We start from the raw sequence: 25214 nt of genomic DNA on the forward strand, positions 1-25214 counted from the left end.
ACGTGCCATCACACCCAGCTAATTTTTGTATTTTTTAGTAGATACAGGGTTTCACCATGTTGGCCAGGATGCTCTCAATCTCTTGACTACATGATCCACCCGCCTCGGCCTCCCAAAGTACTGGGATTACAGGCGTGAGCCACGGCGCCTGGCCTTAAAATTTTAAATTTAAAAAAACAACTTGAGAACTATCCTAGGACTAAAGCAGAAACACACAAGACTTCCATGGGACAAAGGGCAGTGGTTTCTAATTGTACCTCAAAGACATTTTGGATCGGGCCTCACAAAAATACATACTGAGAACGGAGAGGCCACCACAACAGCTTCTGTGGAGGTCACCAGTGACTTCATGCCCACTCCAGCAATGGCTGTTCCTGACATTAGTCTTAGGCGTTAGCTGAAAGGGCTGGTAACTCCTCTGTCACGGAAATGCTCTCCTCCCCTGGCCTCCATCCCCACACCCGCTTAGCTTCCCTCTGCCCTCTCCGGCTACTGACTTTCTCTGTTCTCTGAATGCTGGAACTCCCCTGGGCTCTGCCCTAGGCCCTTTTCCTTCACACCCTCCCTTCCTTCCTGGGTGATTTCATCCATGACCGTGGTTTTGGATACCATCTGCCAGCTGGTATCTCCAGCTCAGACCTCTCTGCACAGAGCTCCTGAAGCACAGGCACCATGGCCCATTCTGCCATCATCCTCATCTCAGCAAAGGCCCCATTCATCCAACCGCAGGAGCCAAGCCAGCCTTGTCCTCTCCCTCTCCACCATGCCTCGTTACCCCATCCAGAGGCAACCCTGCTGGCAGGGTTGCTGGTCTGCCTGGCTCAGTACTTCTAAATCTACCTACCTCTCCACACCCCCATCAAGACGCTCCAGCTAAACTAAGCAACAAGCTCTCTCTCTGAAGAGCTAGTCCACCAGGGTCCCAACCACATCCACCCCTGCCTCCGCCCCCAAGCCAGTCACTACCCTGCAACCATTCTGATCTTTCCAAAGCAGAAATTTGGAATCATTCTCCAGCTGCTCCTGAAAGCCCTCCAGTGGCTTTGCACTATACTTAAGATAAAGGGCCCCATCCCAGCCTGCCTGCAGGAATGATGGGATCCAGCCCATTCTCCAGCCTCACCCCACCTCACTGGCCCCTCTGTCATTTGCAGGCAAGACACAGTGAACTGCCTTCTCCTCCTTAAGCCACACTTGCTCCCTCCCACCTCGGCTTTGTCTGAGCTGCTCCAGGAGTCCCCACCACCTCCACCCTCCCTCCCTGTTGACCCTCAGGTCTCTGTACATACACTTTGTGGAGCACGCCCCCCGCACCACCAGCCTGGGGCAGGCCCTTTGCCATGTGCTCACCCATCTGAGAGCCTGCCGCCTACATGTGCCCGTCTGCTCCGTGTCCGTGCCCTCGGCTACACTCTAAGTTTCATGTGACCAGGGGCATTACCTAGACGGCTTCCTAAAATATTCCCAGACACTACCACATAGCAGGTCTGCAAAGATCTGCTTAAAGAAATGTGAACGCACCCTGACCCACCATCTCTGGACGGCGGATTCCCGCAGAGGGAGAAAATGAAGCACAAGAATGTATCTCCTTGTGTGGGGAGTGATGGAGACAAGCCTATGACCCCATCCCTCCCTCTGGCTTAAATTAACTTCAGCTAACCTCGCTGGATAGAACAGGAAGATCATAGGCCAATAAAAATAGCAGAAGGACAGAGGATCAAGAGAGGCCAGTGTGGGAGAGGAGCTTCATAAGAAAACAGCGGCCTCCAGGCAGCAGCCCCTGCATTTTTTCCTCTGTTAGGAACATCTAAGCCTGTAACCCTCCTCCTCCCTCTCCCACCAGCCTCAAAGGAAGGGATGCCTATTCCTTGTACCTATCCTGCCCCACCCCGCCCCGCCTGGAACCTGCCTCCATCTTTTATCACCTCTTCTCTCCCAGTATCTTTCAGCTTTAAAAAAAAATGTTCAAATCTTCCAGACATGGTGGCTCATGCCTGGAATCCCAGCACTTTGAAAAACTGAGGGGGGCCAATCGCGTGAGCCCAGGAATTTGAGACCAACCTGGTAAAACCTTGTTGGTTTGCAACCACATGGTAAAACCGTGTCTCTACAAAAATTAGCTGGGCGTGGTGGCATGTACCTGTAATCCCAGCTACTTGGGAGACCGAGGTGGGAGGACCTCCTGAGCCTGGGGAGGTCGAGGCTGCAGTGAGCTGTTATTGTGCCGCTGTACCCGAACTTGGGCAACAGAGTGAAACCATGTTTCAAAAAAGGGGGGGGGCGGTGGGGGGCTCAAACCTCCTATTTAAAGCAAACTGCTCACTGTCCTTCTAAACATATTTACTTAAGCTCATGGCAGGAAGGCCCCTGCTTGTTCCGCACCGTGACGACTGCTCTTGCAAGACTTCTCAGTGGCCTCCAGCAGCCAAACCCAGTGGGTCCCTCCCGGCTGACCTCCTCCTGGCTTTTGATACTATTCTCCATGTCTTCCCAAAGCACTCTTCCCATGGATTCTGTAACATTCTTCCATTCCTCCCTCTACTTTGGAAAAGTGCTTTTTTTCTTTCTCTGGATTTTGCCAAAGTATAGCTTCATCATGAATCGGGAAAAACTGGTCCTTCACCACAGATAGCATGAAACAAATCGGTCTGGATCTTGCTGTCTTTTTAATCGATCTGTCTGCTCACACTGAAGAAAACCAGGAAACTTCACAAGAAAATATCAACTTAGCGACTTCTCTAAAACAAAGCCAACCAGGTGCCCTACCAAATAACAGATCTTGCAATTCGGGGTCCGTATTTCCACCAGGCATCAGAGCGCAGAGGCTCTGCGGAAGCTGCCCCTTGAGAGGGGCATGTGCCATTGGATGAGCGCCCTCACCACCATTCCTGCCTGCTCCCTGGGTTGACACTTCAGACACCCATGTCTCCATTCCTGGCCACCTTTCGAGTCCTAGCCCAACAACCACAGCTGCCTCCAGAATGTTCCCTGAGTGTCCCCCTGACCCCTCAAGTATCCACACGACCATTCCTGTCCTCATCACCTCTCTGCCCCCAGGGGTCCTCATGCTGTGTTCTTGGTCCTTACAGATGACCCCACTGCACACCTGAGTCACCCAGGTGTCATCCTTGGCACCTCTACCCACCTCAATGACACAGAGGTTTAGTAATTATTCCTCTGAATTTCTCTTTCAATGTATCCATTAACTTGATGCTTCTGTACTAAGTCCTGAAGAGGCAACAGCGAGCAGGGCACCCCACCGCCCCCCGCAAGGCCTGTGCCAGCCTCCAGCTCACTGTCTTCCACTCTGAGGACACGCTCATTGCTGGGATGACACTCCATTTCCTGCCTTCGCTCCCCCACAACACCCACCCTCCCCAGGTTCACCTTTTTTAAATGTCACGATGCTCTTGGTTTGTGGGTGGGTTCAGGAGCAGCGAGCACAGGAAAGCCTTTTTAACATAATTTTCATTTCACTCTGAATTGGCATCTTACCCTAATTAAAATTAGACTCTGCACTGCACTTGTAGAAACGAAGCTCTGAATACTCAGCAATCAGCCGGAAAGTAAATGATGAGTCATTTATATACCACAGGCGAAGTTTCATCATCCCGGAGATTCAGGATATATTTCATTAAAAGGAGCCATTGAGGTTTTTGCATCTGTCGAGGTGCTTTCTTTAGGTTGAGGCATAAGCAGCAGCATTTGGTTTTCTGAAGGGCAATGTGCTTGGTTTAATGCATGACAGCACACTCACTGAGCGTGCCCGGCCACCCCTCAACGGTCTTCATTGCAAAGGCTCAGTGGGCCAGTGCAAGGTGATCCTAGTTCTTATGGAGATCAGGCAGGTCACGAACTCCATCACAAAAGGGAGTGAACCTCGGGAATGGAGTCCCAAGCTGAGGGCCTTAGGGCAAAAGTCCCCATGTCTTGTCTGACAGGGGCAGGGCGAGGCAACTTCGATTAGCAGAACCTAGGCGGCAAGGCCTGGAGCCCTTCCTTCACTGAGGGGATGCCTTTGTGGCTCTCCAATATCTGGCCCTGTGTACCCTACATGAACTACAGCCATCTGCCTCCCATGCACAACCTCACATCCTGGCTCCGACAGCCTCCGCCTATGTCCACGAAAGGACAAGCTATGCAGGAGGGATAGCACGGCCAAGTGCTCATGAATGTGGTCCCTGGGTCCAACAGGCCGGGTTCATATCTCAGTCCTGCCATGAGCAGTTATAACTTTGGGCAAACTGCATAGCTTCTCTGTGTCTCAGTTTCTTCATCTGTCAAATGGGGATAAGTCTTCACAGGGGTGTGATGAGGGTTAAGGGTGGAATAGACACATGAGTACTTTAGCATAAGGTCTGCCTGATGCATAAGGATTCCCTCTGCAGATTAAAATCTTAAATTTAAATAAACCATAGATATACAAATATGGGCCAGCAGCATATGAGAGCAGGAGAGTGGAAGGGAGGAGGGGAAAGCGAGGGGGATGGGGCACGCATGCGCGCGCATGAGAGCCCGCAATATATTTTTTTCTCCTGGTTTCCTGTATTTCTGCCCTGGGGCTCCATACCATTCCTTACATCTATATAGTAAACCTGCCTGACTCACTTGGAGCTTGCCAGACTAGGGCTCTACTCCACATGATCAAAGGAACCTAACCCAGAACAGGCTTCCTTCCCTCTTTGTCCATCCCACACTCAGGCCAAACAGGACTTGGCTCTTCCTCAGCCTTGCGCCTTCAGCCCATGCTCCTGCCCATGCCAGCAACGGCGCAGAGCTGCCCACCTCTCCCCTCAGCCTCCTCCAGCATCAGTCCCTTACTTTGCAGAGCGCTCATTCCACACCTCTCTGAAGTTCTCTCCAGTCCACCTAGCCAAAGAAACTTCTGGCCACTCAGAAGCCCCTTGGCTGCCCATTCGTGCCTCTCCTATGGAGGGTCTAATCCAGGCTCCATCATTTAGCAGTTCCAGCCCCGGCAAAGCCCTCAGCCCCTTTCAAAGAGGACTTTTGAGAGATCAGAAGCGCATGCCAGAAAATGTACACAATGACTGGAAACCTCAAAGTACTCTTCGCACTGAAGGCCCTTCCCAAGAATCTCTAAAGAACGAACAGCAATTTGAAGATAAACATGTAGGCTCTTCATTCTGTGTCACTCTGCCTGCTTTACAATCCTCTGGAAGCTCTGAAGAGTGGAAAATTCCAGAGGTCCCCACGGACCTGCCAGTCACACAGTCTCCAGGTGTACCTGATGGGCTGGTGGAGCCCTCCTCCCAAAGGAATTCTGGCAGCACCATCTCTCTCCCAGCCTCCCAGTGCTTCATCCCTCGAGTATTCGGCTAAGACTTAGAAAACAAGTCTCTCCAAGTCTGCCCATAACTCTGCATTTTAAATGTTCTGTGGGCCATAATAACTACTTTACATAAATGGCCGGTAGGATGGAGCACAGCAGAACACAACAGGAGAAAGAAAACACAATGCAGTCATGTAGATTTCATTTGACCAGCTAGAGCGCTCAGAGAAATCGTCAGACCACACTAAAAGGAATGGAGTCATCTTTACACAACTCCCTTCACACTCTCTGAAAAGCCACGATGAAGAGCGACAAAAATTACGACGTCTTCGGCTAATTTTACATGACACAGACACAAACGACTTTATTTTTTCCTAATTGTGGGAAATAATGAAATCTTCTGTCCTTCTATCCATGTTCTCTACCCAAAGGTTCTGCTAATTTAAAACATTTGGTGGAAAATTAATACTAGGACATTGTTCTTATGAAAAAATCTAATCCGCTTGAGTTCAATTCTAATACTCTGAGAAGAATATGAACCTGTCCTGCATGATGGTACAATGACAAAATGAGTTAATTGCCATCTCATCCTAAGATGAGTCTACTTGTCATAGGAACAGGAGCCATTATTTCACACAAAATAATGACCCAGGTAAAACGTAATGACTGCAAGCTGAGGCAGCCAATGACACAGCTTCATCTTGACCTAACTGAATGGCAATTAACAAGCGTCACCACTACGTATATATGAATAAGGCCAAAGCTACTCATTAAATATTTGCAATGAACAAAAAAACCACAAATGGTTTTTAGCATATTTCTTCCTGGGAAGCACCTGTGGTCTTCTACCTGGTGTGATGACAGAAAAATTTGCACGTGTAAAATTCAGCCATCACTTGGAATAGCCATAGGCCCTGGAGAGGTTCCCGGAGTTGTCCTCTGCTCTTTGCACACACAGGTGTTATTTTCTCTAGAACATAACATAAAACATCGGCCAACAACAGAGAAGGGGAGCAGGGGGAAGGGGGTCCAAACCCATTATTTTGTCCCGCTGCTTGTTGTCATGGCAACTGGACTAGAAACTAAAGCCACAGCCAGCAACGACAGCGAGAAATGCTGGGGCTTTCCAAGCCCAGCCCTGTCCACTGACAGACAACGCAGGGCAAACGGTGGGGCACCCTCAACACACCTGGTTCCTCCAAGGCAGGAATGAGTATAAGCCACATTTCTATTTAGAGGAGCAGAGATGGGAGTCTGGGACAGACATCTGGAGATGCTCCAGGTCAGAAATCTCACCGCTGCCCTAGTGTGCAAGCTGTCTAGTCTGTGCTATTTAAAAACCACGTGCACGACAGGAGCAGGATGATATGGTGGGCTTTAAAGCGTATTATTTTCAAAGCGTTAGGAACAGGATTCTCATACTGTAAGTCTTCACTTAATGGTGTCAATAGGTTCTTGGAAACAGACTTTGAGTGAAATGCCAAATAACAAAACCAATTTTTTTCTCAAGGTTAAAGCTAATCGACACTGAACGACATTGAGGACCTGCTGTATGTTGTTTCACTGAAAGTCAGTTTCCAAGAACCTACTGACAGTGTTTTTAGTAAGGACTTATTATGCAAATATAGAACAAGCAGGTGTCATTTACTTAACAAATTAATGAATCATTAGATACTGATGTGTAGACACACACATATCAGTGGGAAGAAAAGAATGCTGGTATAAAAGTTAAAATAAAAACTGGTTAATGTCCTTCAGGACATAAAAACCCTAACTTTGAGGGTATTTTCCTTTGGACAGATGAACATCTCCACTTGGTACTACAGAAACAACACCCCAGGAGCCCGCAAATCAGGCTGTTTTCAGAAGAACTAAGACAGGACCACTGCAATTGGTCAGTCACTAAATGATCTAATTTGGTTTAAACAAAGGCACCAACTTGTATCAACTCATATGTTTTCTCTTCTTCTTCTTTTTTTTTTTTTTTTTTTTAAAGAGACAGGGTCTCACTCTATCACCCAGGCTGGAGCGCAGGGGTGCACTCATAGTTCACTGCGGTCTCAAACTCCTGGGCTCAAGCAATCCTCCTGCCTCAGCCTCTCAAGTAGCTAGGACGATACTCAAGTAGCACCATGCTTGGCTTTTTTTAAAGACTTTTTTTTTTTTTTTGCAGAGATGGGGGTCTTGCTATGTTGCCCAGTCTAATCTTGAACTCCTGGGCTCAAGCAATCCTCTTGCCTCAGCCTCCCAGAATGTTGGGATTACACACTGAGCCATCACACCCAGCCTCAAATCACACATTTTTAAAGAGCATATTTGACAGAGAGGATACCTCATGCCTTCCTTTTACCCACTTATCCCTCAAACATTCCAAGCATCTGAGTCTTAATTACAAAACCATTTCTAAAATGATTTTTTTTCTCAGCATTCAGATCATAGGGTAAATTCCACCTCTCGAATGTCCCTATAGAAGTGGATTATTTGCAGCAATCCAAAGATGGCTCTATTCTATAGAAAGCTACAGGACTTATTAAAACACTTGTGTTCTTAGGCTTATGTATAAGAAAAGCTACCTTCCCCCCGTTGCTTATGTAATAATCTGAAATCTACCAGAGTAGAAAGAAACTCTCGCATCTAGTACAATTACCAGAAATGCTGACCTCACAGATCATCTGGCTCCTGGTCTATGGGCCTTGGATCCATCACAGAGGAGCAGCTACTCCCAAAGCCCCTGGAGCCTGAACACTCAATATATGTTGAAGGAAGGGTGGCAGGAAGGAAACAAATCTCCTTTAAAGGACAACCTAATCATTTCACTGTTCTGTAGAATTCCGCTCAACAGCTTCCCGCCGCTTTTACAGCCCAGTCCCAGCTATCTCTGGCCCCTTCTCCGACCCTCACTCTCCCTCTGACGTCCTTTTGATTCTTCTCACTCCCTCCTGCCTCAGGCCCTCAGGTCCGCTGTTCCCTGTTTGGAGGGCTCCCCAACCTGCCCGAGCACAGCCGCATCCCCAAAGACACCCCTTCATCCTTCCCATCTCAGCTCCAGGTACCTGCCTGATCCCCTCGCTCCTCAGCCTCAGCCGCTTCCCGCTGGTAACACTCACTAGTTCGGCTTCTTTGTTCACTGTATCCCAGCTCTTAGTACTAGTCCCGGCCCAAAGCCAACAGCTGACGATATTTATTAACAAATTCCCTAATTGGCTGATTGAACCTCAAATCACAATCACCTGTATGGGGTGGGGAATTGTCAGTTACTAGAGAACACTGGGTAAGAAAGAACAAGATAAGCATTAAGCAATGAATTCAGCCCCAGTTTGGGCCTAGAACTTTCCTTCTGCAGTAAATGTCATATTAAAACTCAAGTAGACCCTACAGTTAGGCACCAAACCTCATATGGCATGAAGAAAGGTTCAAAACCAGACGCATTTCTGGGCAGATATGAATTCCCTGCAACTAGGCAGTTTTCCTTGGTATGATTGCATGCCGGTGGCCACAGGACTCTGGCACGCTCCCACACTAGGAAGGGAAGGGGGCTCACAGCAATGAAGACCCATAGATAAGAGGAAGGTGGGATTTGGGAAGTCACATTACCTTAAGGGTTTGAAAGGAGCTTCGGCATGGGCCTGCAGGTCTGTCAGCTGTTCACCCCACTCCAGCTTGAGAAGACAGGACCCAGGGTCCTGCATGCCTGCGGAGGAGGGGCTAGCCACCTGTTCCACAGTCAGCTCTGGAAGGGCTGCTTCCCGGGGGTCTGCCAAAGGTTTAGGGCACAGCTCTTGCATGGCCTCTCGAGTGTGGCTGACCTGCCCTAAGCTAGCTCCCTGCCCGTTCACTCAGGTGAATGCTCGCAAACCTGCTCAATGGTACTCTGACAGCAGTGCTCACCTTCTTAATGAACTCTGGGAGGAGTTTCTGGTCTGTCAGGTGTTCTAAGGAGGAACAGCAATCTAATTCCAAGATGTAGCCTTCATTGTGAAGATCCGTTTTCTGAGATCTGAAGAGAGAGAAAAGCGTGCACATACACGGATTATTTTTCGTAATTTTGAGACAAGAGTCTCGCTCTTATCGCCCAGGCTGGAATGTAATGATGTGATCTCAGTTCACTGCAACCTCCGCCTCCCAGGTTCAAGCAATTCTCTTGCCTCATTCTCCCGAACAGCTGGGATTACAGGCGCCCACTACCATGCCCGGCTAATTTTTGTATTTTTAGTAGAGATGGGGTTTCACCATGTTGGACAGGCTGGTTTCGAACTCCTGACCTCAGGTGATCTACCTGCCTTGGCCTCCCAAAGTGCTGGGATTACAGGTGTGAGCCACTGCGCCCGGCCATAATATTTTTTAAAAAAGAATCACCGAGTCTTTAATGAAGCCCCAAATTCTTTCCTGAAACTAATGCTATAAAGGCACTGATGAAAAACAGTTTATGGAAACAACTCAAGTAATACGTACAGATCTACATCATAGAAAGACCTCCAAGATGTAGCATCATGTAAAACACATCATTATAGAATGATGGGTTTGGTACAATATAGCTTACATGTTACACACACACACACACGCACACGCACACACACACACCAGTAATGTCTATCTCCCATTGGTTTATATCTACCAGGGCACAGAAAAAGAACTAGCAAAACATACACCAAACCAATAATGGCAGGTACCCCTGGGGAATGGGGAGGGCCTATGTGGGAACTGGGGCTGGGTGGTGACGGTAGGGGTGTGGGGGTGGTGATCAAAAGTGACTTTAGCCATAATCTCTAATTTTTCATTTTTAAATGAAAAAGGATATATTCCTATATCACTTAGAAAATTAAAAATTAATTTTTAAAAGACTTTAAAAGGGTTCAACCCCTTCTGAGGGCAATCTGGTGAAATCTATCAAAATTAAAGATGCATTAAAGAAAGACTACCAAGCAACTAAAAGAAATTCTGGGAAAACAGCGTGGGTGTACAGGGCTGTCTGAGATGAAGGCCTGCGGTCTTGCTGTCAATGGAGAGGCTTCCCAGCACACCCTGCCATCTCTGCACACTGGGGCTGCTTTCCAAAACACCACCACATAGACATCCCTGTGAAACAGCGCAGCTCAAAACTGCGCCCATTCAGGAGAGCCAGAGCAAGTGGTCACCAGGAGGAAATTCCACCACCTCACAGCCATTCACAGGCAGGGCTCCTGTATGACACAATAGTGGAAGCCACGTGGTTATCAGAAGGGGATTCCTTGGCCCAGCCAGGCATAAGGCAACAAGAGCGGTCCTGCAGCTACGGGCTGGCAGGGCATGCTGTCGCTCCTGGGTGGCTGCTGGTATTTGGGAGTGGGAATTAGAGACCAAGGCTCCCGGCTCCTCGTCCAGGGCTCATGTACACAGCTAATCTGCACTGCTGGAGGAGGGAGCAGAGCCTTCCTGGCTCACTTATGAGGCTGCTCTACCAAGAGGGGCCCCAAAATCCCCCATGAGAGCAGGACAGTCCAGAAAATCGGTAAAGCGGCACTTCCACACCGAGCTCCTGAGAGATGCATCTTACCCGTCTCTAACTGTATATTTGCTGTAACACTTTTAAATGAATTTCCAAGATTCTTATATAGCATTAAAAGCAATTTATGCTACCATTAACCATCTGTGTGTGATTTACATGAAATTTAAAAGTGAAAAAAATTAAAGAGGATTTGGTTTTCTCCAGGTGGGCAACTGTGATTTGGTAAGCAGACTTCAATAGCTTATTTTTATTTTATGTTTCCTTCTGACATACCCTTCCAATGGTAGGATACTGTGGTGCACACATTCAAAACGTACAAGAATAAACTGATTTCCACCTGGAACAAACTAATTCCAAAAGAATAAACCAATCCTGAACCCTAACCTTTTTGCCTTAATACTTGGTCAGAGACTAGACTCATGTTCTCATTTCTTTCCCAAACAAAAGATATATTAAGAGAAACTAAGGCAAGATGATTCCAGAACTTTAAAAAAAAAAAGACTTGGTCAAGACGCGCTGCCATACGTTGTCATGTGAGGATGAGTGAGGGCGGTTCTAAAATCTAAAATCCAGCTGCTCTGTTACTTGAAACTAATGTCAGACTATATGAGGTTATTTAGCAATACTCACTGAGATTTCAAACGAATAGCCTAAAAAACTGTGATCTTTTAAAATAAGTCAATGCTGTACCCGTTAAGCACAACATTCACAGGATGAACAAAAGAAAGACAAGTCCGACTGTAAGCAACTCACAGCCCAGATCGAGTCTGGGGAATAATCTTTAACACAGGATCTAGTAAATACCATCTTTGGTTCTGGAACAAGAAGTTCTATAACAAGAAAGGAAGCTCTGGTTCATTTCATCAAATAACTAACTCAGTTACATCTGAACTGGAAGGAGTGCAAAAGATCAAGAAAAATAGGCATTACAAATTTTTTAGATGAACCATGGAAAATTACATCTCAGCCTATGGTTTCTCGGAAAAGCAAATCTAATGCATATTGGGGGAATAGGTGAGCAAGTAATAGGCGTTCCCCTGCCTTTGGGAATCAGCTCCTCAATTTGAAATGAAAGGATTATAACACTGAAGAATGGCTGAAAGGGAGAAGATCGGGGAAGGATCCCTAAACCCCTTGAGGACAGATGCTGGCTGCGGAGACGAAGTCAGCACTCAGTGACGGTGCAGCTGTGGCCTCAGAGGAAGAGCTGAAGGCAGAAGGCACAGTCACACAGAAACTCTCTCCTTGCCCCTAACCCTGTGAAAAACAGCATTAAATCCACTAGCAAAGCCCTATAGGGCTGCCACAGGGAGTTTCTGGGCTTCTCAGCATCGGAGGTGGGGCGTGAGGTACTGGTCAGGGGGATCATGGTTGCTGTGGCAAACACACCCTAAGATGACCCCCCAACAATACGCACCTCCTGGTGTTCACACTTTTGTGCAATCTGGCCCCTTGAGAGGTGGCAGGGCCTGTGACTTGCGCCTATTCAATAAAATGTAAAGGTGATGGATGTCACTCCTATGATGACATTATGTTATATGACTCCCTCTGAGCTACAGACTCCCTTACTGGCTTTGAAGAAGAAAGCTGTCAAGAAGAAGGAGAGAGCCACATGGCAAGGAACTATGGGTAGCCCCTGGCCAACAGCCTCAAGAAAACAGAGATCCCAGTTCTACAGCTACATGAGGTGAATCCTGCCGACAAACTGAGGGAGGCTGGAAGTGGGTTTTTCCTCAGTTGAGCCTCTGGTGGGACTGCAGCCCGAGCCAACATTGATATTACAGCCTGATAAAATCCTGAAGCAAAGAACCCTGATAAGCTACAAAAGCTGTATGGTAAATACATATAGTTTTGAACCATGAAACTTGTTATAATTTATTACAGAGTATAGAAAACTAATAGAAAAACAAAAACAAAGAAAACTAATACAGCTCCTGAAGAGGAAGACATGGCAGTCTCACGCTCAGAGCAGGCACTCACTGGTGGCCAAGCCTAGGCCCAAACCCACAAAATCCAGCCAGACATCTAGGGCAGCCTCCATGAGGTGAGGAGTGTCTGTGTCCCTGAGGGCAAGGACCACCCTGGGAGACACAAGTGGACATGTCCCAGAAGTGACCTCCAGGGGCCGTGGCCTGGTTGTCCAGGATACCACAGGACAAAGGAATAAATACTCCGCTATCAATCTAGTTTCTATTAAGAAGTATTAACCTGAAACTCCCAGCTAAGCAGGCATCGCTGACTTCCTGTGGGGGAGGGGAAATACCAGGTATGCTCCCCAAAGGGCCATGTCATCGTATCATCCTGGAAAAGAATATGGGAGACCACCAAACTTCCCCTGGACAGAAGTCCAGATGGCTCCCACTTTTGGAAAGGACAGAGAGATCCAGGTTTAAACAGTAAGAAAAGAAAACACAAAATGCATTTCTGGAGATGCTCGCAGAGTTAACTATCAGCAAAAGCCCCCCTTTATCTGGAAATTAACCCCCTTTATCTGGAAATTAACCTCCTTTATCTGGAAATTAACACCAAGCACTCTCCAAATAAATAAAGGCACTCTGAGAAGAGCATGGCTAATAATAAAATATACTTTCCCACACTCTCCATCCCCAACTTGGTAAATCTCAATAGATTTATTAGTTAGAGGCTGCTGGTGTTAGAGCTAACTAGAGGCGGGTCACAGACCAGCTGTGAGTCTTTGTATTTCCATACAAACAGGTTGTGGGTTGTGGAAGGGGGAAAGTGGATGAAGTTGACTCCAAGGATCTTTGCCCTAGCAACTGGGAGAATGGATGAATTTGCCAGAACTATGATGGGGAAGGGTTGGGTGGTGCTGGCTTAGGGGGAAAGATAATAATTCAAGTTTCAGATATGTTGAATATGACATATCCAGAACATCCAAGTTGAGATGTCTGGTAGACAGTTGAGGATATGCTTGAATATATATATACTCAAGTCTGGACTTCGGGAGAGACAGTTGTGTTCACACACACACATATTCAAGTCTGGACTTCGGGAGAGACAGTTGTGTTCACACACACACATACTCAAGTCTGGACTTCGGGAGAGACAGTTGTGTTCACACACACACATATTCAAGTCTGGACTTCGGGACAGACAGCTAGAGATATAAATTTGGGAGTCATCAGCTCCAGGTATTACTTAAAGCATGAGGCTAGATGAGATCTCCATTAATGTAGAGAGAGAAGAGTTAAGAATTTAATTTTGGGACCCTCCGCCATGAAGAAGGTGGGGAAAAAAGAGGAGAAAGCAGCCAAGAGCTAAAGAAAGAATAACCAGGGAAGAGAAAGAAAACCAAGAGAACATGTCTGTTTTCCTGGAAGTCAAATCAAGGGAGCAAGTCAAGGAGAAGGGTATGAGACATCCGGTCAATTTCTTCAGTTAACAAACTTGTAATCTCTTCAATTTATTTATCCTCTTGAAATCTCAAGAGGTAAACTGGATTTAATCCACCCTATGCAAATAGGTGTAAAGAAATCTGTTAATCAGTTTATAATATATGATTATCTGGCAGATAAATAATTATAAATTTGGCAGATTGTCAAATCTAAATGTTGATTTGGGTTCAAAATAGCTTCACTCTTGAAAAAAATCATCTTGCTGCTGGGTCATTTCTCAGAAACAGCCTGGGGAAATTAACTAAAAAGAGCTCTGACCCATCTCACATCTTGGGACCCCCACCTTACACACAGCACTGGAGGGCTGCGAGGCTCTACCTCACCATTCCAAAGGAATTTTCTGAAAGAAGTGAGAATAAAAGGGTGCTACTGGCAGAGACATGATTTCCTGAAAATCAAGAATGAATAGGACAAAATGAAATCAAATCCTTAGATTGCAGCAACATAGTTTTAACAATGCACATAAACAGAGTGGTTCTGATTGCTGGAGGCAATGGAGAAGCAGCTAAGACATATGAGCCCTATTAAGTTTTCAAGCCATCACAAGATGACAACTAAATGCAGTGTAGTACCCTGAATTGGATCCTGGAACTGGAAAAGGACATTAATAGAAAAATGGTAAAATCCAAATAAAATCTACAGTTTAATTAATAGTGAAGTGCCAATGCCAATTTCTTAGTTTGACAAATATCATATGGTAATGTAAGATATTAATGGTGGTGGGAAGCTTGGCAAAGCACATATGAGAATTCTCTGTAATACCTTTGCAACTTTTCTGTTAAATCCCAAGTTATTCCCAGGCAGGGTACGTTGTACTTTCTACTCTCCTGGAGATATTCCTTGGGAGATAACTGAACAACTCCATGGAAAATGGAAAAAACAGAAAGAATGATTTATAGAGATGAGTAATGTAGACGCTTATATTCTAAGAGGAAAACAAACCTTCGGGGAAAAAGACCAGGGAAAATGAAATAGAAGAATGGGGTCTATGCTTCCTCTGGTCAGAAAAACTCAAAACTACTTCCAACTTCTTGCTTTCCTCACTTAAAAAAATTTTTTTATTATGGTAAAATATACATCACACAACATTTACCCTTTTAATCATTTTTAAGTGTACAATTCAGTGTGATTAGGTACATTCACAATGCTGTACAACCACCATCACTATCCATTTCCAGAACTTGTTTTTGGTGGTTGTTGTTGAGACAGGGTCTCACTCTGTTGCCCAGGCTGGAGTGCAGTGGCATGATCAAGGGTCACTGCAGCCTCTACTTCCTGAGCTCCAGCAAACCTCCCTCAGCCCCGCAAGTACCCAGGACTGCAGCTAAATGCCATCATACCTGGCTAATTTTTTTGGAATTTTAGTAAAGATGAGTTCTCCCTATGTTGCCAGGCTGATCTCAAACTCCTGAGCTCAAGTGATCCTTCCGCCTCAGCCTCCCGAAGTGCTGGGACTACAGGCATCAGCCACCCCACCCGGTCTCCAGAAGTTCCTTGTCATTCCAAACAGTCCTCATGTCTTTAACAACCTACATCTAGAACTTTACCAAAGCTGAATCTGAACAAGTAAAAAAAAAACCCACACAGAGTAAATAAGCGCTGTAAAACAAACATATGAAAGTAGATTTAGACACTGAGCACTTGAACACAAGCCTTTCCTAACTGCAAGGAAGGAGAGCGCAAAGAGCCCGGTGTGCACGCGCTGGAGAAATTCAAACGTCAGCAAAACTGGCCACAGATGTCAGGGTTATTTCAGAACATGATAAAAGCCCACATCTTCCATGTCAGGTGACCTCATCACTCACACACAAACACCAACGGTAATGAAAGCTGTGTGCGACTCAGAGCCACACCTGGACATCTTTACTCACCACCGCCCTAGCATCTGCCAAGAGTTGTGTCCTCATGCTCCAGGCAGGGGAAGGGTCAGAGGGCAAAATGAAGGCTGCAAACTCAAAGGCCCATGGCCAATGAGTAAAAGAGTCTTTTGAAACTAAAATACATAATCTAGACATTTTATTCTCATAGATAAGATATAGGAATGTCCACCAAGAAATACACTCTTCAGTCATTTTCTTCGAATACAGAGTCCTGTCAGATTCCCTTTCACATTCTCACTTCCAAGCCCAAGGTAGTTGCAGAGGGACTGGCCTCTGTCATGAGAAAAGCCTGCAGGCGGATGGAAGAAGTGAGAATAAAATGATACTATTGGCAGAGACGTGACTTCTGTGAGTGCTGTGTTGCTACAAAGGTGGGGACACAATGGGAAACCATGGCAAACTGGGCAGTTTATATCCCAACCATTACTAGGAATTCCAGGCTAGAGTTGCCAAATCTTATAATGTTTTTAAGAAGTCATTAAGTTACATTTTTATATCACTCATAACTGTCTAGTTTTGGCTCCAAACAATGTTTTCTTCATGTTATGTGGGCCGACATCTTCGGGACTGAATTTGATCTCTCAATCACCAGTCTGTGGTCTCTGAGTTATAGACAGAAGCTCCAATATGAGTCACAGAAGGCGGAACACCCTGATAAGAGCGAACAGATGATCTAACTGTATCATGATCAAATAACTAACCCATAAGCTGAATGTAATATGCGTTCATTGTAATGACTCAGTGGATTCTTCCCCTGGGAGCTCCTCCTTACCCTTAAAGACCATGTCGGACCCAATATTTTCTTTTCTTTTCTTTTCGAGATGGGATCTCACTCTGTTGCCCAGGCTGGAGTGCAGTGGTGCGATCTCAGCTCACTGCAGCCTTGAGCTTCCAGGCTCAGGCAATCCTCCCACCTCAGCCTCCTGAGTAGCTGGGACTATAGGTGCGTGCCACCACACCTGGCTAATATTTATGTTTTCTATAAAGACGGAATTTTGTCATGTTGCCCAGCTGATTTCAAGTTCCTGGGCTTAAGCAATCCTCCAGCCTCAGCTTCCCAAAGTTCTGGGATTACAGGCATGAGCCATAGAGCCCAGACTTGTCTGACCCATTTAAACAGCCCTCCCTCCGCTCTTACAGTGGTAGGACCTAACCCTTTCCTAAGACATTAAAATAACATTTTTGTAACAGGTACTGCTAACGCTTATGAGTGCTTTAAATATTGGTAATTATCATGGGCAAAACAGTTAACTGTCAAATCACTGACAAAGTGCCGAGTAGTAAGTTCAGTACACATTTTGGTCTCATGGGAAGATCTAAGATGAGGCCACTAAAAAACAACTGCCTGTCAAAAAACTATTATAAACTATACTTTAAAAAAATAACTGTGTGACTAAAACTATCATACACATTACTTTTAAATAACAGACTTGTAATAAATCCCATTTCAGCTCATAAATCCCTTAGATCTCTTCAAAGGCCATGAGTTTAAGCGATGTCTTCTTTTTCCCAGGACATTAGGCAGTCATGAAAAGGAGAGAGAATGTGCAGTTCATCAATAGGGTTATTTTTGCTTCATTCAGAAATAATCAAAAGAAATGGTGACAAACACAAACAGATTACTAGGCACTTCTCTAACCAGGAAAAAAAATACTAAATGTCAGTTGACGGAAACAAATTCTCTATCTCTGGGAAACAAATTCTCTATCTCTAGGAAGGAATTTTAAGATTTTTTTTTCCCTAAAGCAACACCAATCACAAATAGAACAGTCAGAACAACTTTTTTTAAAAAAGAAGGATTAGGGAGAGAAATGAGCCCTAGATCCTAAAAAGATATGTCAAAGAAAGAAAAAGAAGGCTATTCCTAGTTTCAGTAACTTATGCGTAACTAATGACAATACGAATCTCCACTTATTCATTCATCTATCCATCGCCTGCATGACTGCTTATCACATATGAGGGATTGAAGGCGCTGGCCTCGTCTAGATCCTGGCCTCAAGTCTAGATAGACTGTGTATCAGCAGAAGAAAGAATTCAATTGTTTCCAATTCACATGTACCTTGCTGCTTAAATTTCCCCATCAAGTATCAGGGGGAAATTTAAGCAGCAAGGCACATGTGAGCTGAGTCTTTGAGGTTGTGTGGAAGTTAGTCACAGGACAATTGATAAAAGGACATTCTAGGCCTGATAACAGAAATTCGTGAAGATCTGGATTGAGAAAATCATGAGTTATATGATGGAAATTAAAAATAGGTCAGTTAGGCAAAAGGTGTGTGAAGGTGCAGATTGCCTATAACTCAGCAGGGGCTGTAATGACGAGCCTAAGGAACGTGTAGGTGAATCCACCGTTAGAACGAGTCTGTGACCAGGGCAGAATAGTGGGAAACAAAGTTAGTGAGAAAGGATGGGATTCGCCTTAACTGTGAGGTAAAGAGGAGTCACGGGTGGCCTATGACAGATTCTGGGAAGATTAAGCGGGCGGCATTGTGTATGATGTAGGAAGTGGGGAAGAATATTTTAGGACAGAAGCAATGAGAACAGTGCTGAGATTTTTGTGGAAGAAGTGGGCGGATGAAAGAGGGGTATTTCTTGTCCCTGAAATTGCTGGTGGTTGTGGGTAGCGGAATAACTTGCTCCTTCCCAAAGATGCTCCCAGAACTATAGGGAAAATATTTCCCACAATTTTATAAACCCTCTTTGCAAAATGAACCAAATCTACACAAATAGAATGGGGCTGTTGGAGTTAAAAGTTTCCCCTCTAGCAAAACTTAAGAAATACTTGAGGGAAAAAAATAGTCAAGTAAACAAATCCTAGTGAATCTTTAAATAAAGTACCTCACTAGAGGGTCTCCCAGAGGAGTTGTGAAGTAGGAAGCACAAAGAAGGAGAAGAATTTACCCACAGATGAGTCACTGTCCTTTCTTCCAACGTTCCCTTCCCCTTCCACCAGAAGATATTCAGCACTTCTGTTGAAAAGGGTTTGGTATCTCTGGGAACATTCTGGATGTGACGGGGGAGATGTGAAAACGATCCTCCCACCACACACTCTCAGGGAGCTGTGCGTCTACTGGGGACCCATTACCAGGGATATCTAACTTTCCGATCATGCTATTTATTCTAGGGAAATCATCCTGTCTTGCTGCTTACCATCAGGGCCAGCTCCCTAGGAGACAAACCACTGGCCACTGTGCACTACAAGGAGTGCACTGTTAACCTTAAAGGGCAAGAGGAAAACAAATTTGGCCTCGGTGTTCCCTGTCTAATAGAGCTGTGAAGAATTTCAATCCCCAGAGTGCTGGGCTACAGAAAAGAGAACAGTCACACGGAATGGGAGCTAGGGCAGGGTCCTGCTTTCTCTAGAATCCTGCAAGGTTCTCCTTTACATTGACAGATGTAGAAAGAACTAATCTTAGTAGCGATGCATAATTAATAATGTTTTATCGCAAGTAGAACACTGAATAAAAGCAATCTGTCTGACATTTACTGGTTCAGAAAAGTCACATATCTGCAAACAGAAATAGTAATAATAGCTACATAGGAATGGTCTTCATAAGACTCATGGGCCCTGTCCAGTTAGGTTACAAGAAGTCTCTTCTCCACGTGCATGTAATGCACATGTTCCACATTAAACTTTGCTGATTGTCTCCTTCTTCTCCAGATCATCCCACCTATACCCCCTAACTGAGCTGGGTGATAGAAATGTTCTATATCTATAAAGTCCAGTAAAATAGCCACTACCCACGTTTTTCTACTGAGCACCTGAAATGCAGCCAGTGCCACTGAAGAACCGTATTTTTAATCTTATTTAATTTTAACAATTTAAATGGCTGATGGCTGTGTTACAGAAAAACACAGCTTAATTCTGTCCTCAAACTTTAATGTGTATACACATCATTAGGAACCGTTTTAAAGTGCAGACTCTGATTCAACAGGTCTGGGTAGGCCTGAGAGTCTGCATCTAGAAGAGCTCCCAGGTGATACTGATGCTGCTGGTCCACGGACCACACTTTGAGTAGCAAGATTCTAACTGCTCAGGAACCACCAGTTCCAGTGTGTCTCAAGTGCTGGGTGGATCAATTGTCTACAAATGTTTCTGATCACACAGCCTGCCAGAAAAAAATTCCTGAGTGCCACTGTACTAACATCTTACATATGTTATAAAACAAAACATAGAAAACAGAAAATGGTAAATATCAGAAATGATGAAATAAGCAATATTTTATAATGATCACAGTAAGTTCACATTATTAACAGCTAATACCTCAAGGCAAAATATACACTTGAAATGAGATTCATTGTTAATAATAAGGGAACTACAATCCACTTTTCAAAAAGTCTTCTTGATAATTCCAAATTTCTTTAAATCAGATCTGAATAGGTAGGCGTTGGTGTTTTAATCTCACACTGTGACCTGTAAAGCTCTTACAGGGACAGATGGGTCGGTGTAGTCACTTCCACATGTGTGCATGAGAGAGAAAAGGATTTTACATTTACACTACTGGTTTCTCTTCAATCTACAATCGCTTCATAGAAATTTTTTGAAGCCCTGTGTATATTTCATGAGAGTTAATTTAGATAAAACTACAAAAAGCGATTCACCAATTCACCTCACTGAGGTCTCAGCTGAAATTGTCCCCCTGAACCCAGTCCTTCTGCAGGCCAACCCTGCTCTATACAGCACAGGTGACCTCTGACGTTCACACCAAGCCAGGACGCCAGCTTCAACCTGAATATTAAATATTATGACATTTCATTTCTCCCCTAATTTTCAATAAAATATATAGAAGTAGACACCTCAGTTCTCCTTCAACACTAAGTATGTCTACCCTACTTTGGTAACCACTGTCTAGGTAGTACATAGAATTTCCAGAATTATTATAAAGCTCTCAAATAAAATTTACCTCCAACAATAATATTGAGGATTATGTTCTTGAAAACACAAGGTGGAAATTCTTCTTAAATTAGTATGTGAAGGTAACTACAATTTCAACAGAGTTTACTGGGAACTGAAGAAAATTACTTCAGGCTTTATATGGAAAAATCAATGTAAGAAAATTGTCGAGCTCTTGAAAATGGATAGTGCCCTGGCCAGGTGCAGTGGCTCCTGCCTGTAATCCCAGCATTTTGGAAGGCTGAGGTGGGCGGATCACAAGGTCAGGAGATCGAGGCCATCCTGGCCAACATGGTGAAAGTCCGACTCTACCAAAAATACAAAAAGTTAGTTGGGTTTGGTGACGCATGCCTTTAATCCCAGCTACTTCGGAGGCTGAGGCAGGAGAATTGCTTGAACGAGGGAGTCGGAGGTTGCAGTGAGCCCAGATTGCGCCATTGCACTCCAGCTTGGTGACAGAGCAAAATTCTGTCTAAAATATGTGTGTGTGTATATATATATATTTCTCTCTATATATATTTATAGTGCCCTATTAGATGTTAACATACATTACAAATTCAAACTTATCATCATCAAAATGATGTGGTACTGGCACAAAAATCAATAGGTAGATCAAAGGCACCATAAAGAATCAGGAATAGATTGAGATGTACATACAGAAATCCTGACTATAATAAAGGTGGCATTTCATTCAGTGGCAAAGTTAGGTCAATGTAAGAAGTGCTCTTGACAAAGGTGGCTACCTAGAAGAAAATAAAAGTTAGACTCCCTGTCTCACTCCCTACCTAACCCACTGGTTCTCAAATGGGGGCAGTTTTGCCCATCAGCAGACATTAGGCAATGTCTGGAATCTGTCACAACTGCAGGGATGGGGGATTTGCTAGAAGAATTTTGTGGGTAGACACCAGGGAATCTGCTCAATATCCTACAATGCACAGGACAGTCCCCCACACAATTGTCTGGCCGAAAATGTCAGTAGTACCAAGGCTGAGAAATTCTACCCTTACCCTACCTTAACCCTCATAGCTAAACAATTAAAGAGGAATGCTATTGGAAGACAGGTGCCAATGTGAAACCTGGTTTCTCCATTCCCAAAATGTGTGGACACTAGCTTGGACAAGTACCACTCTGAGGATTTCCTTCATCTTGGCTTTCGGGAACAAAGATAACATACCTCACGAAGCAATGCACAAGGACTCTGGCCAGCCACAGCAGTAAATAAATGGTAGCTATGATGGCTAGTATCAAAAATGAGAACGCACATTAAAAAGTGTCTGCAAACACATAAATGTTCTTTACAAGAAGAGGGGGCATTTTGTTCCTAAGATATCCAGGTTACTTGATGGAGCAATTTTGGAGACTTAAACTGTAGCAATATATTACAAATTTCCCAAGAGCAGGAATTGTGTCCATCTCATTCTCTCTAACAAAGACCACTACCTTAGGGGACCCAACAGATATGTAATAAATACATTTTTAAATTCTGTTTTTAGGAAAAGAGAGAAAATAACACACTGATAGCCCTAGAACCATTATTTGCATATAACCATTTGGTGCAGAAACTGGCAAGACCCAGCCAGCCTGCTGAATGGGGCCATTTGGGGAGCTCTAAGTGTTCTGCAGTGGTAGCCCTATATTCTGAAACCAGCTGGGGAATTAGCCAGGCCTCTGGTCCCACAGCATAGCCATGGGGACTGGGAATACTACAAAGCCCAGAAGATTCTCAGAATTCTCTGAGGATGTTTCTATAAGCTCTGGAGCCTCTGAGCTGAAAGACGATGTATTTCTGTGTCATGAGTCTCAAGATGAAACCTGAGTTCTATACTCATCACATACTCCCACTACCCACTTCAAACTTCTTCAGCCTCATTTTCCCAGATATAAAATGAGAAGTGGGGAATGAGGGAAGATCGTGGTACCTTTCAGTTACAAAAGAGTGTATGTCTAAAACCTCTGCTGAAAGCACAGTAATGTTTTCAACAAATATTAACAATGAAAACAACCATCATGAGGACATAGTGAGAATTAATTATAATACTTAAAACATACAGGAATGAAGCAAAGTGCTCTCAGACTCTCAGAAACAGGTGTTATGTGAATACAAGTTACTAATTTGGTTTTTAAAGTCTTTGTAGCCATTTTAAGTTCTAACTCATGGTCGATGAATAGGAAGTGAATGAAATGATATACTCATATTTATAGCATATTTATCATATTTTCATATGCTTAAAGCATTTTTGTAGCATTTACATCTTTGTAAATGGTTCCATCTTTCAATCATTTAAAATGTAAAATGTGGATAGATTTTAGAGACAATCATTATATCAAAATCTCAAGAACATTTAAATCACTAATAATGTACTTATATACATCTGAACGTTACATCTCACCTACTTCTGCATTCATATCTAAAAGTGTAAAATTCAATTACTAGTCTTATCCAGGACCCATCACCAGTAATCCCTGTTATATCGTTTTCAGCTTGAAAAACACACAAAAAAATCTAAGTTACTTCTGACTGACAAAGAGGAAAAAATTTCAGTCTTTTCAATTCAACAGAGTTGAACAGGTAGACTATTCAACACAAGACTGACACAAAGATTTAAAATAAGACAATCTGAGTTCCTATATTTCATATGAGATGGACATGTAAATAGAAAACTCTAACCCTTTAGTAAAATATTTGCAATTAAATTACCTACACTGTATGCATATGATTCTCAAAATATGTCTAAGTGTCCCTGTAGTCTACCTTGCAATGCCACCAAATAAATCTTCCCAGAGAGTCCATTTTTATTTAAAGATTATATGTACATGTGGGAAGAGGGGGACTCTATTTTATTTAAAATCAAATACAGATATTTCATGGTACTGAAGCATTCATCCAAGAATACTTGATTAACAGGAAATTTCAAAGAAATTTAGTGCTTGTACTTTTGTTTGGGTACCTGATGGTTGTTCTCTGTCATTTTAAAACAGTTCTGGGGAAAGGTTGGAAATCACTAGTATGCTAATTCTCTCTCAGAAGAGACAGAAAATAAAACTAAAAATAAAATGTGGGGAAAGACACAGGCCAATCAAGGGCAGCTAGAGAACAGGGGTGTGGAAAATGAGCGCTGACACCAACCACGCACGTCTCTCTCGTTCTCTCCACCGGGATAAAGGCTGAGGCTTTGGAGGAAGAGAGCAAGAGGAGCTCGGCAAACCATTTAGGAGTGTGGATTGGAAAACACTCTTTCCCCCAAGAGAATGTGTCTTTACACTGGCATATTAGATTGGAAAGTGCAAACACAATAATTAACGGCGAATCCTGAAACTTCAACACACCAGAAAAGGGTGTCACTCCAGAGCGAGATGGGAAAATAGGAGGAATAAATTAAGGTAGTCTTGGTGATGCTGGACAGCTCCTGGGGGGGCGGGGCGGGGCGGGGTACTGTGGCAGCCTGGAGAGCTAATCAAGTCCTCCACACACCTCAGGAAGCTCGAGAAAACTGATGAGGAAAGATACCACACCAGAAACGAGGGGGAGCTGCCAGCAACGGGTGTTCGCCCTTTCTAAATCTGAATCCAAAATAATGACCCACATACCAAACAAACACCTCATTTCCCGCTCTGAATTCACCTTCCTCAATGTCTGCTCTCTGGGAATAAACCCGCGGCTCCAGTTTCCCATCACAGTAGCACTCATCAATCAGTGCTAAACCCACTGATGCTTTCTTCCCCACGTGTGATTCCAACAATCAGCGCACTCCAGGGCTGATCCTCGGCCTTGCGTGTAAGCACTTTCTAGGGCACACCCCAGTAGGCGCTACCACCCCCTGTGTATTTCGCTTAATTATGAAACCTCTTTCTAGAAGCCCTATAATTCTCCCAAGAGTCAAGGTAATTGGTAAAAATTAGACATGAAGAGACACAAGGCCACTTAAAGAGGATACTTGCGACTATAATTTTTTAAAGGATTTTCTTTTTAGTTTCAATATAATTTTGTACTTTCCCAATTTTGCCCTTTTCAAATGCCAAAGAAAATGTTCGTGTTATCTTGTAGGCTATAAAAAAAGGCAATATAATGCATTCGTACTTCACTTAAGGTCCACAATGATTTCCTTTCTTTGAAGGCCATCCTTTGAATGTCTTTTAAAAGAAAAAGAAGAGTGAAAAATAATGGACATCTATTCTTGTGGCAAATCACTGTTATTTTGGCCATGAAAGGAGAGAGAGAGAGAGAGAGAGAGAGAGAGAGAGAGAGAGAGAG

The 25214-nt window shown here is 44.2% G+C and overlaps 1 protein-coding gene across 6 annotated transcripts in view; it reads right to left on the reverse strand.

The window, feature by feature from the left end:
* Positions 1 to 25214, reverse strand: part of RFTN1 (raftlin, lipid raft linker 1) — a 205262-nt gene that overhangs the window by 84372 nt on the left and 95676 nt on the right. For all 6 annotated transcript variants that reach the window (XM_032267221.1, XM_032267225.1, XM_032267236.1 and 3 more), the window contains exon 4: positions 9179 to 9287. In XM_032267221.1, the coding sequence (XP_032123112.1) occupies positions 9179 to 9287 (109 nt within the window). The remainder of the gene's footprint in view (positions 1 to 9178; positions 9288 to 25214) is intronic.

Source organism: Sapajus apella, unplaced genomic scaffold (assembly GCF_009761245.1).
Source record: "Sapajus apella isolate SASKATOON/1434 unplaced genomic scaffold, GSC_monkey_1.0 scaffold4, whole genome shotgun sequence".
NCBI lineage: Eukaryota > Metazoa > Chordata > Mammalia > Primates > Cebidae > Sapajus > Sapajus apella.